Genomic DNA, 17902 nt, shown 5'->3' with positions numbered 1-17902 from the left:
CAGGGTCTGGAGTGGACCTCTAGCAAACTCCAACAGACCTGCAGCTGAGGGTCCTGACTGTTAGAAGGAAAACTAACAAGCAGAAAGGACATCCACACCAAAACCCCATCTGTACATCACCATCATCAAAGACCAAAGATAGATAAAACCACAAAGATGGGGTAAAAACAGAGCAGAAAAACTGGCAACTCTAAAAATCAGAGCACCTCTCCTCCAAAGGAACGCAGCTCCTCACCAGCAACAGAACAAAGCTGGATGGAGAATGACTTTGACGAGTTGAGAGAAGAAGGCTTCAGACGATCAAACTACTCCGGGCTAAAGAAGGAAGTTCGAACCTATGGCAAAGAAGTTAAAAACGTTGAAAAAAAATTAGACAAATGGCTAACTATGATAACCAATGCAGAGAAGTCCTTAAACAACCTGATGGAACTGAAAACCATGGCACGAGAACTACGTGAAGAATGTACAAGCCTCAGTAGCTGATTTGATCAACTGGAAGAAAGGGTATCAGTGATGGAAGATCAAATGAATGAAATGAAGCGAGAAGAGAAGTTTAGAGAGAAAAGAATAAAAAGAAATGAACAAAGCCTCCAAGAAATATGGGACTATGTGAAAAGACCAAATCTACGTCTGATTGGTGTACCTGAAAGTGACGGGGAGAATGGAACCAAGTTGGAAAACACTCTGCAGGATATTATCCAGGAGAACTTCCCCAATCTAGCCAGGCAGGCCAACATTCAGATTCAGGAAATACAGAGAACGCCACAAAGATACTCCTCGAGAAGAGCAACTCCAAGACACATAATTGTCAGATTCACCAAAGTTGAAATGAAGGAAAAAATGTTAAGGGCAGCCAGAGAGAAAGGTCGGGTTACCCACAAAGGGAAGCCCATCAGACTAACAGTGAATCTCTCGGCAGAAACTCTACAAACCAGAAGAGAGTGGGGGCCAACATTCAACATTCTTAAAGAGAAGAATTTTCAATCCAGAATTTCATATCCAGCCAAACTAAGCTTCATAAGTGAAGGAGAAATAAAATACTTTACAGACAAGCAAATGCTGAGAGATTTTGTCACCACCAGGCCTGCCCTAAAAGAGCTCCTGAAGGAAGCACTAAACATGGAAAGGCACAGCCGGTACCAGCCACTGCAAAAACATGCCAAATTATAAAGACCATCGAGGCTAGGAAGAAACTGCATCAACTAACGAGCAAAATAACCAGCTAACATCATCATGACAGGATCAAATTCACATATAACAATATTAACCTTAAATGTAAATGGACTAAATGCTCCAATTAAAAGACACAGACTGGCAAATTGGATAAAGAGTGAAGACCCATCAGTGTGCTGCATTCAGGAAACCCATCTCACGTTCAGAGACATACATAGGCTCAAAATAAAGGGATGGAGGAAGATCTACCAAGCAAATGGAAAACAAAAAAAGGCAGAGGTTGCAATCCTAGTCTCTGATAAAATAGACTTTAAACCAACAAAGATCAAAAGAGACAAGGCCGTTACATAATGGTAAAGAGATCAACAAGAAGAGCTAACTATTCTAAATATATATGCACCCAATACAGGAGCACTCAGATTCATAAAACAAGTCCTTAGAGACCTACAAAGAGACTTAGACTCCCACACAATAATAATGGGAGACTTTAACACCCCAACGTCAACATTAGACAGATCCACGAGACAGACAGTTAACAAGGATATCCAGGAATTGAACTCAGCTCTGCACCAAGTGGACCTAATAGACATCTACAGAATTCTCCACTCCAAATCAACAGAATATACATTATTCTCAGCACCACACCACACCTATTCCAAAATTGACCACGTAGTTGGAAGTAAAGCACTCCTCAGCAAATGTAAAAGTACAGAAATTATAACAAACTTTCAGACCACAGTGCAATCAAACTAGAACTCAGGTTTAAGAAACTCACTCAAAACCGCTCAAGTACATGGAAACTGAACAACCTGCTCCTGAATGACTACTGGGTACATAACGAAATGAAGGCAGAAATAAAGATGTTCTTTGAAACCAACGAGAACAAAGACACAACATACCAGAATCTCTGGGACACATTCAAAGCAGTGTGTAGAGGGCAATTTATAGCACTAAATGCCCACAAGAGAAAGCAGGAAAGATCTAAAATGGACACCCTAACATCACAATTAAAAGAACTAGAAAAGCAAGAGCAAACACATTCAAAAGCTAGCAGAAGGTAAGAAATAACTAAGGTCAGAGCAGAACTGAAGGAAATAGAGACACAAAAAACCCTTCAAAAAATCAATGAATCCAGGAGCTGGTTTTTTGAAAAGATCAACAAAATTGATACACCACTAGCAAGACTAATAAAGAAGAAAAGAGAGAAGAATCAAATAGACGCAATAAAAAGTGATAAAGGGGATATCACCACTAATCCAACAGAAATATAAACTACCATCAGAGAATACTACAAACACCTCTACGCAAATAAACTAGAAAATCTAGAAGAAATGGATAAATTCCTCAACACATACACCCTCCCAAGATTAAACCAAGAAGAAGTTGAATCTCTGAATAGACCAATAACAGACTCTGACACTGAGGCAATAATTAATAGCTTACCAACCAAAAAAAGTCCAGGACCAGATGGATTCACAGCCAAATTCTACCAGAGGTACAAGGAGGAGCTGGTACCATTCCTTCTGAAACTATTCCAATCAATAGAAAAAGAGGGAATCCTCCCTAGCTCATTTGATGAGGCCAGCATCATCCTGATACCAAAGCCTGGCAGAGACACAACAAAAAAAGAGAATTTTACACCAATATCCCTGATGAACATCAATGCAAAACTCCTCAATAAAATACTGGCAAACCGAATCCAGCAGCACATCAAAAAGCTTATCCACCATGAACAAGTGGGGTTCATCCCTGAGATGCAAGGCTGGTTCAATATATGCAAATCAATAAACATAATCCAGCATATAAACAGAACCAATGACAAAAACCACATGATTATCTCAATAGATGCAGAAAAGGCCTTTGACAAAATTCAACAACCCTTCATGCTTAAAACTCTCACTAAATTAGGTATTGATGGGACGTATCTCAAAATAATGTGAGCTATCTATGACAAACCCATAGCCAATATCATACTGCATGGGCAAAAACTGGAAGCATTCCCTTTGAAAACTGGCACAAGACAGGGATGCCTTCTCTCACCACTCCTATTCAACATAGTGTTGGAAGTTCTGGCCAGGGCAATCAGGCAGGAGAAGGAAATAAAGGGTATTGAATTAGGAAAAGAGGAAGTCGAATTGTCCCTGTTTGCAGATGACGTGATTGTGTATCTAGAAAACCCCATCATCTCAGCCCAAAATCTCCTTAAGCTGATAGGCAACTTCAGCAAAGTCTCAGGATAAAAAATCAATGTGCAAAAATCACAAGCATTCTTATACACCAATAACAGACAGAGAGCCAAATCATGAGTGAACTCCCATTCACAATTGCTTCAAAGAGAATAAAATACCTAGGAATCCAACTTACAAGGGACGTGAAGGACCTCTTCAAGGAGAACTACAAACCACTGCTCAAGGAAATAAAAGAGGATACAAACAAATGGAAGAACATTCCATGCTCATGCGTAGGAAGAATCAATATAGTGAAAATGGCCATACTGCCCAAGGTAATTTATAGATTCAATGCCATCCCCATCAAGCTACCAATGACTTTCTTCACAGAATTGGAAAAAACTACTTTAAAGTTCATATGGAACCAAAAAAGAGCCCACTTTGCCAAGTCAATCCTAAGCCAAAAGAACAAAGCTGGAGGCATCACGCTACCTGACTTCAAACTATACTACAAGGCTACAGTAACCAAAACAGCATGGTACTGGTACCAAAACAGAGATATAGACCAATGGAACAGAACAGAGCCCTCAGAAATAATACCACACATCTACAACCATCTGATCTTTGACAAACCTGACAAAAACAAGCAATGGAAAGGATTCCTTATTTAATAAATGGTGCTGGGAAAACTGGCTAGCCATATGTAGAAAGCTGAAACTGGATCCCTTCCTTACACCTTATACAAAAATTCATTCAAGATGGATTAAAGACTTAAATGTTAGACCTAAAACCATAAAAACCCCAGAAGAAAACCTAGGCAGTACCGTTCAGGACATAGGCATGGGCAAGGACTTCATGTCTAAAACACCAAAAGCAATGGCAACAAAAGCCAAAATTGACAAATGGGATCTAATTAAACTAAAGAGCTTCTGCACAGCAAAAGAAACTACCATCCGAGTGAACAGGCAACCTACAGAATGGGAGAAAATTTTTGCAACCTACTCATCTGACAAAGGGCTAATATCCAGAATCTACAATGAACTCCAACAAATTTACAAGAAAAAACAAACAACCCCATCAAAAAGTGGGCAAAGGAAATGAACAGACACTTCTCAAAAGAAGACATTTATACAGCCAAAACACACATGAAAAAATGCTCACCATCACTGGCCATCAGAGAAATGCAAATCAAAACCACAATGAGATACCATCTCACACCAGTTAGAATGGCAATCATTAAAAAGTCAGGAAACAATAGGTGCTGGAGAGGATGTGGAGAAATAGGAACGCTTTTACACTGTTGGTGGGACTGTAAACTAGTTCAACCATTGTGGAAGTCAGTGTGGCGATTCCTCAGGGATCTAGAACTAGAAATACCATTTGACCCAGCCATCCCATTACTGGGTATATACCCAAAGGACTATAAAACATGCTGCTATAAAGACGCATGCACACGTATGTTTATTGTGGCGCTATTCACAATAGCAAAGACTTGGAACCAACCCAAATGTCCATCAATGATAGACTGGATTAAGAAAATGTGGCACATATACAGCATGGAATACTATGCAGCCATAAAAAATGATGAGTTCATGTCCTTTATAGGGACATGGATGAAGCTGGAATCCATCATTCTCAACAAACTATCACAAGGACAGAAAACCAAACACCACATGTTCTCACTCATAGGTGGGAATTGAACAATGAGAACACATGGACACAGGAAAGGGAACATCACACACTGGGGCCTGTTGTGGGGTTGGGGTAGCGGAGAGGGATAGCATTAGGAGGTATACCTAATGTTAAATGACGAGTTAATGGGTGCAGCACACCAATATGGTACATGTATACATATGTGACAAACCTGCACGTTTCGCACATTTACCCTAAAACTTACAGTATAATAAAAAATAAATAAATAAATAAATAAAAATACAAAAAATTAGCCAGGCGTGGTGGCGGGCGTCTGTAGTCCCAGTTTCTTGGGAGGCTGAGGCAGGAGAATGGCATGAACCCGGGAGGCGGAGCTTGCAGTGAGCAGAGATCGCCGCACTGCACTCCAGCCTGGGCGACAGAGCGAGATTCTGTCTCAAAAGGAAAAAAAAAAAAAATCTCTAAGTTACAAAAGGCAATAAATCTAAAATAATTTAAGAGTAGTCTTGATGCTAATACAGCATTGGAATTGGAATCTGAATAAAATTGTAGTAGTTGTAAAAGTTGCACAAAAAGAAGCAAACCTGGCTCATAATACCCAGTTACTTTAACAATGAGACCATCTTAAAGCCCTTTTAGTTATTTGCATGAGTATCACAAGTAGCTATTCAGAAGTTTTCCCCAAAATGAACTGATTTGAAATACCACAGATGATTGCAATTTCTCTAGTTGCTAATCACCTTGTTGTTTTAAATAAACATCATCTAGATGCATGTTATCCTTCAGACAAATCCCTGAGGGAAACCTATATGCTGACTGTAAACATGTTACCATTTCTGATGTATTTTACATGTTTTACTGAACTGCCCTTCCAACCTATAAAAATAAGTAATTAAATATCACTACTTACAAATAAGTACATAAATATCACTATTTAATAACCCACATTATTTTTGGACTAAAAGTGGTATTATTCAGCTTGAATACCTTATTCTCCATATTTGGTATTTGTTTATTTATAAAAGTTATTTTCATCTAAACAATAAAGAGTTGCCAACATTGATATTTTGGGCTGTCAGGTCAGACTGTACACCTGGAGACCAGTCTTAGCCCATGGATATCAGAGTGCCACTTTCTCCAGGTAATTCCAAAGAGTTGTTGAGAAATACCTTGAGTAATGGCAGCATCATAGTATATGTATGTATATATGTATGTATTTGTGAGGTGATTAAAGGAAACAGGGTGTTTGGATAAAGTCTGGTATTGTCTGTTTCAAATGAAGTTACATTATCTTATATTGTATATGGGTTGTTTCTTATATTATTTTTGTTCTGAAATTAACAGTTATACGTTTTCTTCCAAAATAATGTAATTGCTACTTATCTGATATGTTTCATAACTTTATTGTGAGCCTAAAACTATGAAGTAGGAAAAACAGAATCTTCCTTTTTCTTTTTTTTTTTAGACTACAACAAAATCACAATTAAATCTGGCCTTTGAAGATGCCTGGAGCAGCAGTGAAGAAGAAGGATGAATATCACCTTTAGCACCTTTGTGTCTCTGCTGAAACTTTTTAAATGAGACTGTATGTTTTTTTCAACTGTACGGTCTATTCCTGACAGCTAAATTAGCCCTAAATGTGGGTAATTTTTTTCCTCATGTTTTAAAATGAGGTTAATATTTGCATAAAATCCTAAAACAGACTTCTGTATAGTTTATTTAGTCAAAATGTCTTCCTTGAGCCTAGATGTTGTGGCCTGGGAAAGCCCTCATTGCAACAGTACAAGTACACAAGTCATTGTACCTCAACTGTGACCTTCAGCAGATTTTATGAACTATAAGATGCAGTCTCAGGGGATCAGCAAGTGGAGGCCATCAGTATTGACTTTCTTTTACTTGCTGTACTATCAGCCTGCTCGTTTCCACCTTCAAGAATGATTTTGCCAAGAATGATTATATCAAAAATAGTAGTTGAAATGGTAACATCAAAATTATTTTATTCTTTCTCCTTCATGTATTTACATTTTTCAGTGGTTTCATTTAATTAACCATGCTTTATGTTAAACATTTTGGGGCTCAGTGTCTCCTACTATCCAAAATGTGCATCACAGGAGACTTTTAACTTTGTGAAAATCCCATGTTTGCTTTATTTTACTTTAATGTCAGAAGGCAGTTTGCACTAATGCTTGAACTCTTTTTCTATGAAACTCATTAAGGTATGACCAAATCCTGCCTCATTAATTCAAGCAGAAAATATCCTGGCAGGGAATCTGGCTTAAACATGAAATGCTGTAATAAAATTTCTATGTTATTGTCTCCTTCTGTGTCAACCCACAAGTGATTATCATGAAGGTAATCTTAATATTCCCTTCCTGATCCTTACCAGCAGTAGACTAGTAAATGAGGCTTTTATGGCTTGAATACCAAAAGTATACAGTTGTTGAGGGTTTTTTGTTTTTTTGTTTTTTTTTCTGAGATGGAGTTTCACTCTGTCGCTCAGGCTGGAGTGCAGTGTTGTGATCTCAGCTCACTGCAACCTTCACCTCCCAGGTTCAAGCAATTCTCCTGCCTCAGCCTCCCGAGTAGCTGGGATTACAGGCTCCCGCCACTGAGCCCGGTTAATTTTTTTGTATTTTTAGTAGAGATGGGGTTTCACCATGTTGGCCAGGCTGGTCGCAAACTACTGACCTCAAATGATCCACCCGCCTCGGCCTCTCAAAGTGCTGGAATTATAAGTGTGAGCCACTGCACCCAGCCAGTTGTTGAGTTTGTAAGTGTATAAGGGTTAGACCTCCTATCAGACCTTTCCAGCTAAATGTTTTCCAAACACTTGCTTTTACAATTGATTTTTTCTTCCAATTGACAGATAAAATTGTATGTATTTACCATGTACAACATACTGTTTTGAAGCATATATACATTATAGAATGACTAAATCTAGCTAACTGACATATGCCTCACATGGTTACCATTTTGTGGTAAGAACACTTTACATCCATTCTCTTATCATTTTTCAAACTTAATAGTAATCTTGTAACTATAGTTACTATGTTGTGCAATAGGTCTCTTGCACGAATTCCCCCTTTTTAACTGAAATTTTGTATCCTTTGACCAGTGTCTCTCCAACCACCCTAACTCCTGGTAACCACCATTCTACTCTCTACTTCTATGAGATCAGCTGTTTGTGTATATGTACTACATTTTCTTTATCCGTTCAACCATTGATAGATGCTTAGGTTGATGCCATATCGTGGCTATTGTGAATAATGCTGCAATGAACCTGGTAGTGCATATATCTCTTTGACATACTGATTTCATATCCTTTGGATATAAGCCCAGTAGTAGGATTGCTGGATCATATGTAGTTCTATTTTTAACTTTTTGCAGAAACTCCATACTGTATTCCATAATGGCTGTACTAATTTACATTCCTACCAAGAATATGCAGGAATTCCTTTTTCTTCACAGTAATGCAAGAAATCCTTTTTCTTCACATCCTTGCCAACACTTGCTATCTTTTGTGTTATTGATAGTAGCCATTCTAACAGGTGTTAGGTGATATCTCATTGTTGTTTTAATTTGCATTTCCCTGGTGACTGCTGATGTTGATAATTTTTTCATGTATCTGCTGGCCATTTGCGTGTCTTCGTTTGAGAACTGTCTTTTCAGGTTCTTTGCCCATTTTTAAATGGGTTGTTTTCCTGCTATTGAGTTCCTTATGTATTTTGGATATTAACCCCCTATCAGATCTATAGTTTATATTTTTTCTCCATTCTGTAGGTTGTCTCTTCACCCTGTTGTTTCCTTTGCTGTGCAGAAGCTTTTTAGTTTCATGGAATTTCATTTCTGTACTTGTGCTTTTGTTACTGTGCTTTTGAGATCGTATCCAAAAGAATCATTGCCCAGACGAATGTCATGGAGCATTTTCTCCATGTTTTCTTCTGATAGTTTCAAATCATTGATTTATTAAGCCCAGGCCATTCTACTTTCAATCTTGTCCCCTTGGTGAGGGTGCATTTGACCTTTGAAAAAGCTAGTTTGAAAAAGCTATTGGCCGGGCATGGTGGTTGTAATCCTAACACTTTGTGAGCTGAGACAGGCAGATCACTTGAGCTCAGGAGTTCAAGACCAGCCTGGGCAACATGGCAAAACCTCATCTCTAAATAAAAAATACAAAAATTAACCAAGTGTGTTGTGCACACCTGTAGTCCCAGCTACTTGGGAGACTCAGGCTGGAGAATCACTTGAACCTGTAAAGTCAAGGCTGCATTGAGCCAAGATCGTGTCACTACACTCCAGCCTGGGTGACACGGCGAGACCTTGTCTCCCAAAAGAAAAAGAAAAGAAAAGCTATTAAAATTGGAAATTTCTTTTTAAGAAAAAGGAAGACTTCTTCCAAACTGCAAATAACTGTTTTACTTACCTCTAGTTATATAGATATATAGGCTCATTATAAATAATTCAAACAACATAAAAATCTAAAAAGGAAGGTAGTGGTCACCTGGAATTATAGTACCATAAGGTAACCACCACTAACATTTTCATGGTCATTCTTCATGAATCTCTTATGTATCATAATTTTCATGAATCTCTTATGTATATAATTTTACATAATGGGATGCTCAACATGCTGTTGTTATAAACAGCCCTCTCTTTCCACATTAGTACCACATTCCCCATTCCTTACCCCTGCTGCCACAAACCAAGTTATTAACCTAGACTGTGTTCTTTCATATTGCAATCCTATATATATCTATGCAGACATATAGGGGATGTATTTTTATTTTGCCAAACTGGGATATACACAGTTTTTTTATTATATTTTGCAGTTACAGCTTATATAAATCCCTCTCTGTCATTTGTTATAACAAAGTTATTCTTTTTGTTAACTGCATCCTACTCCATTTTGTGAATGTCCCCCAGTTGTTTTCAGCTGGTCCCCTGTTCAAGGCTACATGTTTATTAGTGAAGACTGGGAACTGTACTATATTTTTTTTAGTTGGTATATTTCGGTGTACAATTTGTACAATTTAGTTATTGAATATCATCTTTTTTTTTCCCTCTGAAATGATAGTTTAGCTGGGTATACGATTTTTGGGTTGTAGTCCTTTTCTTTTATTGGTCTATAGATATTGTGCCCACTTTTTTCTAGCTTCTGGTAGTGCAGTTGAGAATTCCACAGCCACTTTGGTTTTGTTTCCCTTTGTAGGGAATTCATTCGTTACAGCTGGAAGCTTGTAAACTGAGGTTTAAAAGAAAAAAGTAAAAACTTATAGTTTCTTAATCTCATCAAGATATCTGATGTCTTTTTTTTGTTCTCTTCCATCACTTCTTAGACTTCTTGGGAGCTCCTTCAATGAAGGTCCAAACCTTTTCTCAGCTCAGGTATATTTTCTTCTAATATTTGTCTAATTGTTGCTTCTCCTCCTTTTTCCTTCTTCTTTTTTTCCATTATCTAAACATTGCATGTAATTGACCTCTCTATGTTTCTTCCTTTCTTCCTTTTTTTTTTTTTTTTTTTTGAGACAGAGTCTCATTCTGTCACCCAAACTGGAGGGCAGTGACGCAATCTCAGCTCACTGCAACCTCCACTTCCCAGGTTCAAGCAATTTTCCTGCCTCAGCCTCCCAAGTAGCTGGGATTACAGGTGCCTGCCACCACGCCTGGCTAATTTTTGTATTTTTTTTTTCAGCAGTGTTGGGGTTTCACCATGTTGGCCAGGCTGGTCTTGAATTCCTGGGCTCCAGTGATCCGCCAGCCTCAGCCTCCCAAAGTGCTGGGATTACAGGCGTGAGCCACCGTGCCAGGCCTGACTTCGACTTCTCTTTCATTGTCTTATCTTTTCGTTTATCCTTGCCCTTTTTGTTTTGTTTTGTTTCAATTCTTAGAACTGTAGTTGGCATGTAGTAGGTGCTTAATAAGTACTTGTTTTGTTGTTTCTGTCCTATCCTTTGCGAGTTTGTGTTTGATATTCAAGGTTACTAATTCAGGCCTGACTATGATAATTAGGGGAGACTTTTGATTATTGTTTTATTCCCCTACCCACCCTAAACCCTTGTTTTGTTTTGTTTTGTTTTGTTTTGTTTGTTAAGCACTTGCAGAAATATAGTGGAGAAATATGGGAGGCTTCCACTTGAAACTTTTTTATAATTGTTTATTCAACTGGTATTTGTCAACCCTTATTCACATTGTATATCAATAAATCTATTATGAAGGCAGCGATTACGTATAACTTCTCTCCAGTGCCTTGTACATTTCGTATGTTTTCCTTCCACGCTGTCTTGGCTGTCCTTTCGTCACCTAAGGTACTTATATTCTGCCATATTTCAAAGAATACTTAGGCCATTTGTTCACTTCAGTTTGATTCCATTTTTAACTAGTCATTATGGTACACCTATGAAATGCCTAGTTTTAAAAAATATGTAGAAATAATAAATGCACATTTTATTAACATAGCCATAAATCTATTTTTAACCAGAAGCCTAAAAAATCACATCATAGATCAGCTTGACCTCTCTTTTAAACTTGCTATCAAGCCTTTACTTTAGAATTAAGGAAACACCTTAATAGAGAAAAAAAGTTATCCCATGAACTGAAGTGTTCCTTGTGTCCAGTTTATACTAAAAAGCCCCATTTAAAATAGATTGTAAAACCTTTAAAAAATTATCTAAAGACAAAACCTTAAACTGTACCAATTATAATAATAGATACAGTAATTTCAAAACGAAGCTCTTCAGTAAGAGACACATAGGTTTGTAGAGCTCAGTATTGGTGAGAGACACACCATTAGCTTTATTATTTAAAATCGAAATGAGACAATGGTAGAAAAATATTGCATCAGCAAACTAATCTCAGTTATTTTTCAAAGCAAAGTCACTATTTCACATAGAAAGGAAAACCTCAAATTAGATACTTAAATAAGGGCTACACAGTTTTCATTCAGAAATATTTCATTACTGTTGAGTAATATACTAATACTTTGTTATTTCTATAAAAATGATATAACTACTGAAGACTAGAAAAGCTAAAGACGTTTCTGTGAATTCTATAATTTTTATAAACAAATACTTTGGTAAATTTCCATTTTTTAATTTAATGTTTTCCATGTTCAGGTGCTAATTGTTGAGCCTGAACTAAAAAACATCACTAAAGCAGTAAACTTAAAATCAGTCTAACTATGCCAGAAATGGAATGACAAGCCTAGCACAATTAGAGTGTTGCCTGTCAAAAAATATAGCAGGGAAAGCTAATTACAGCAAGGAAAACAATCACTTTGCTTTCTATTGTAATGAATTTCTGGACATCGGAAGGTTAAATCTAGGGCTCAGGATAGTGCTAGCTCTTCTGTTTTAATTCTAGAAAAGTATTAAATTCAGGGAAGAAAACTAACAAAGTTCAATCAAACATTTTTTCTTTCTTCTTTGCAAAGAATATGTGTGTAGTTCTTAATACGCTACCTAGAATCACTGTTGTAAACCTCCTTGGTGCTTAGAATTATTACAAATCATTTATTATAATACAAATTTTTCTATCTTGCTAGCTCTATCGGCAACATCCTCAGATATAGAAGGCATACTTCTTTTGCTGCCATGTGGCTTCTTGTTTTTTGTTTTTATTAAAAGTAATCACAAAAACTGCAATTACTTTTGCACCAACCTAATAATTAGACAAGTAAAATTTCAAAGGAAGGGGGGAAAATTAAAGAACTGTGTTGCGACCTCTCTTAGTTCTCTGTGTGTAGGACTTATCAGGTGCCCAATGTCCTCTTGACTGACCATTCCTCATGAAGATACTAGTAAACTTTGTGCTAGTGGATTGATAACCGCTCTCCGAATTCATGCTCTTTTGAGGCCTGGAAAGAAATGGGTGTCTCTGTCACAACCTGGTTAGTTATTCTGTCTCTAAAAACACAATTAAGTCAATGTTAAGACTAAGTTCATTAAGCTACTCGTGTTTTTATGCCTTGACAGTTTGTTAATGGTGGTTGCATAAGTTTTACAGAACTAGTTTCGTCTTGTTGCCCAGGCTAGAGTGCAATGGCGCGATCTCAGCTTACCGCAACCTCCGCCTCCCGGGTTCAAGCGATTCTCCTGCCTCAGCCTCCCGAGTAGCTGGGATTACAGGCATGCACCACCATGCCTGGCTTATTTTGTATTTTTAGTAGAGACAGGGTTTCTCCATCTTGGTCTGGCTGGTCTCGAACTCCTGACCTCAGGTGATCTACCTGCCTTGACCTCCCAAAGTGCAGGGATTACAGGCATGAGCCACCGCGGCCGGCCTGTAGTCAGCTCTTTAAGGCAACAATTTATTGGCTCAGGTGACTGGCACGAGCCACTTTTCTTTTGTTCATTTCATCCATTGTGGCAAGGATTAGCAACAGTACTAAATGAGAGTTTGTCAACACCTTCTGTAAAAACACCACCAGGAGCAGGAGAGCTGCTTCTCCCATGTGGCTCAAACACTTAATTCCAGCTTCTCTACGCCCTGCATGATGGTATCATCCACTGTTGTGTAAATCTGTATATTTTCTAAATAAATACGCTGTTCAAAGTTATGCTAAAACAAAGAACATTCCTAATAAGTCTTTGCGAACTGAGTTATTAACTTTTATTGTACTATTGTAATGGTTTCTTATATATATTATATATGCAAAATTCGGAGTACTATGGAAAAAGTTATTAGAATAACTCAGTGATGATCACTATGGACATTAAAGAATGGTAAGATTATTTTTTCAATTATAATGGTTTTATAAAGAAATAAGGCCAGGCGCCGTGGCTCACACCTGTAAACCCAGCACTTTGGGCATCAGAGGCAGGAGAATGGCCTGAACCCTGAAAGCGGAGGTTGCAGGGAGCCGAGATCACCCCACTGCACTCCATGAGTGACAGAGCAAGACTCTGTCTCAAAAAAATGAAAAGAAAAAGAAATAACAGTGGATTGGAAATCAAAAGTCCTGAGTCTGTCTTAGGTCACTACCAAGGAAACATACATTTGGATACTTTTTTTCCTTCTTTTTTCATTGGTTAAAAATGAAGGAAGGGCTAGGCATGGTGGCTCACGCCTATAATCCCAGCACTTTGGGAGGCCAAGGTGGGTGGATCACGAGGTCAGGAGATCGAGACCATCCTGGCTAACACGGTGAAACCCCATCGTTACTAAAAATACAAAAAAAAATTAGGCGGGCACTTGCAGTCCCAGCTATTCGGGAGGCTGAGGCAGGACAATGGCGTGAACCCCGGAGGCAGCGCTTGCAGTAAGCCGAGATTGCGCCACTGCACTCCAGCCTGGGCAACAGAGTGAAACTCCATCTCGAAAAAAAAAAAAAAAAAAGGAAGGGGACAGAAAAATGGAATAGAAAATTATTAAGGTTCATTCCTGCTCTAAAATCACACATCATCATATTTTCTAAAGCATTTAAAAATGGTATGCGTAAATAATTAGAGGCTTATGTTCTAAAACTAATTAAAGTTCATTGAAGGCAGAGGTAGAGTGTCATTATAAAAGTTTCATGAATTGTCTTAATACTGAGTGAACACTCAAATTCTAATGGAATGAATTTTGCCTGAATTACACTTTTAAAGGTTCCATGTGAATTATAATGGAGCCATCATTGATTACCTATTTGATTTTGCAAGTTTCTTCATTTGTAGAAAGGGAATAAAATACACCTTAGGAAGTTGTAAGAATAAATGAAATAAGTTCTGAAATATAAGAATCACTCAGCCAATAGAATTTGTTTTTTTTTTTTTGATGGGCACATTTACCATTTATTGAATGTCAACAGTGTATCAAGCTCTGCATCACTGGGCTGCAAAAGGGAGGTGAATGCACATTTCAGTGATAAATTATTATTCTCAGAAATACAATTATTAGGATAATTTTTAAAAATGTTACTAGAAAAAGTAAGAACTTGTAAATGAATATTCAAATGATAAGTAGAAAATAACTGTTCTAATTGACAAGATCATATTATGGACCAAATGCCCCAAATTTTCTCATATAGGACTCTCAGTAGCTTTACTAGTTAATGTTAAATGCTTACTTTTAGAATCTCAATTCCAAGAAAATCAAGAAGGTATATTACACAGTATTGATTAATACATTAATATGCTACAGAAACAAACCCAAAAATCTCAACAGATTGATACAACAAAGGCTTATTTCTCACCTTTTCCAGTTAACAGCAACATTTGACAAACTAATTACTCCCTTTATTTTGTTTTCTTTGTTTTTTTTTTCTTTATTATTATTATTATACTTTAAGTTTTAGGGTACATGTGCACAATGTGCAGGTTAGTTACATATGTATACATGTGCCATGCTGGTGTGCTGCACCCATTAACTCGTCATTTAGCATTAGGTATATCTCCTAATGCTATCCCTCCCCCCTCCCCCCACCCCACAACAGTCCCCAGAGTGTGATGTTCCCCTTCCTGTGTCCATGTGTTCTCATTCTTCAATTCCCATCTATGAGTGAGAACATGCGGTGTTTGGTTTTCTGTCCTTGTGATAGTTTACTGAGAATGATGATTTCCAATTTCATCCATGTCCCTACAAAAGACATGAAATCATCATTTTTTATGGCTGCATAATATTCCATGGTGTATATGTGCCACATTTTCTTAATCCAGTCTATCATTGTTGGACATTTGGGTTGGTTCCAAGTCTTCGCTATTGTGAATAGTGCCGCAATAAACATACGTGTGCATGTGTCTTTATAGCAGCATGATTTATAGTCCTTTGGGTATATACCCAGTAATGGGATGGCTGGGTCAAATGGTATTTCTAGTTCTAGATCCCTGAGGAATCGCCACACTGACTTCCACAATGGTTGAACTAGTTTACAGTCCCACCAACAGTGTAAAAGTGTTCCTATTTCTCCACATCCTCTCCAGCACCTGTTCTTTCCTGACTTTTTAATGATTGCCATTCTAACTGGTGTGAGATGGTATCTCATTGTGGTTTTGATTTGCCTTTCTCTGATGGCCAGTGATGATGAGCATTTTTTCATGTGTCTTTTGGCTGCATAAATGTCTTCTTTTGAGAAGTGTCTGTTCATATCCTTTGCCCACTTTTTGATGGGGTTGTTTGTTTTTTTCTTGTAAATTTGTTGGAGTTCATTGTAGATTCTGGATATTAGCCCTTTGTCAGATGAGTAGGTTGCAAAAATTTTTTCCCATTTTGTAGGTTGCCTGTTCACTCTGATGGTAGTTTCTTTTGCTGTGCAGAAGCTCTTTAGTTTAATTAGATCCCATTTGTCAATTTTGGCTTTTGTTGCCATTGCTTTTGGTGTTTTAGACATGAAGTCCTTGCCCATGCCTATGTCCTGAATGGTAATGCCTAGGTTTTCTTCTAGGGTGTTTATGGTTTTAGGTCTAACATTTAAGTCTTTAATGCATCTTGAATGAATTTTTGTATAAGGTGTAAGGAAGGGATCCAGTTTCAGCTTTCTACATATGGCTAGCCAGTTTTCCCAGCACCATTTATTAAATAGGGAATCCTTTCCCTGTTGCTTGTTTTTCTCAGGTTTGTCAAAGATCAGATAGTTGTAGATATGTGGCATTATTTCTGAGGGCTCTGTTCTGTTCCATTGGTCTATATCTCTGTTTTGGTACCAGTACCATGCTGTTTTGGTTACTGTAGCCTTGTAGTATAGTTTGAAGTCAGGTAGCGTGATGCCTCCAGCTTTGTTCTTTTGGCTTAGGATTGTCTTGGCAGTGTGGGCTCTTTTTTGGTTCCATATGAACTTTAAAGTAGTTTTTTCCAATTCTGTGAAGAAAGTCATTGGTAGCTTGATGGGGATGGCATTGAATCTATAAATTACCTTGGGCAGTATGGCCATTTTCACTATATTGATTCTTCCTACCCATGAGCATGTAATGTTATTCCATTTGTTTGTATCCTCTTTTATTTCCTTGAGCAGTGGTTTGTAGTTCTCCTTGAAGAGGTCCTTCACGTCCCTTGTAAGTTGGATTCCTAAGTATTTTATTCTCTTTGAAGCAATTGTGAATGGGAGTTCACTCATGATTTGGCTCTCTGTTTGTCTTTTATTGGTGTATAAGAATGCTTGTGATTTTTATACATTGATTTTGTATCCTGAGACTTTGCTGAAGTTGCTTATCAGCTTAAGGAGATTTTGGGCTGAGACAGTGGGGTTTTCTAGATATACAATCATGTCATCTGCAAACAGGGACAATTTGACTTCCTCTTTTCCTAATTCAATACCCTTTATTTCCTTCTCCTGCCTGATTTCCCTGGCCAGAACTTCCAACGCTATGTTGAATAGGAGTGGTGAGAGAGGGCATCCCTGTCTTGTGCCAGTTTTCAAAAGGAATGCTTCCAGTTTTTGCCCATTCAGTATGATATTGGCTGTGGGTTTGTCATAGATAGCTCTTATTATTTTGAGATACGTCCCATCAATACCTAATTTATTGAGAGTTTTTAGCATGAAGGGTTGTTGAATTTTGTCAAAGGCCTTTTCTGCATCTATTGAGATAATCATGAGGTTTTTGTCTTTGGTTCTGTTTATATGCTGGATTACATTTATTGATTTGCATATATTGAACCAGCCTTGCATCCCAGGGATGAAACCCACTTGATCAAGGTGGATAAGCTTTTTGATGTGCTGCTGGATTCAGTTTGCCAGTATTTTATTTAGGATTTTTGCATCAATGTTCATCAAAGATATTGTTGTAAAATTCTCTTTTTTGGTTGTGTCTCTGCCAGGCTTTGTTATCAGGATGATGCTGGCCTCATCAAATGAGTTAGAGAGGATTCCCTCTTTTTCTATTGATTGGAATAGTTTCAGAAGGAATGGTTCCAGCTCCTCCTTGTACTTCTGGTAGAATTCAGCTGTGAATCCATCTGGTCCTGGACTTTTTTTGGTTGATAAGGTATTGATTATT

General features: G+C 37.7%; 1 protein-coding gene across 4 annotated transcripts in view; it reads left to right on the top strand.

The window, feature by feature from the left end:
• Positions 1-7312, top strand: part of ERCC8 (ERCC excision repair 8, CSA ubiquitin ligase complex subunit) — a 71588-nt gene extending 64276 nt beyond the window's left edge. For all 4 annotated transcript variants that reach the window (XM_054487844.2, XM_054487841.2, XM_054487842.2 and 1 more), the window contains one exon: positions 6460-7312. In XM_054487844.2, coding sequence (XP_054343819.1) covers positions 6460-6528 — 69 coding nt within the window. In that variant the 3' untranslated portion in view covers positions 6529-7312. The remainder of the gene's footprint in view (positions 1-6459) is intronic.
• Positions 7313-17902: the final 10590 nt, after the last annotated feature.

This window comes from Pongo pygmaeus, chromosome 4 (assembly GCF_028885625.2).
Source record: "Pongo pygmaeus isolate AG05252 chromosome 4, NHGRI_mPonPyg2-v2.0_pri, whole genome shotgun sequence".
NCBI classification, from domain to species: domain Eukaryota; kingdom Metazoa; phylum Chordata; class Mammalia; order Primates; family Hominidae; genus Pongo; species Pongo pygmaeus.
This window is presented reverse-complemented; position numbering and strand designations above follow the sequence as displayed.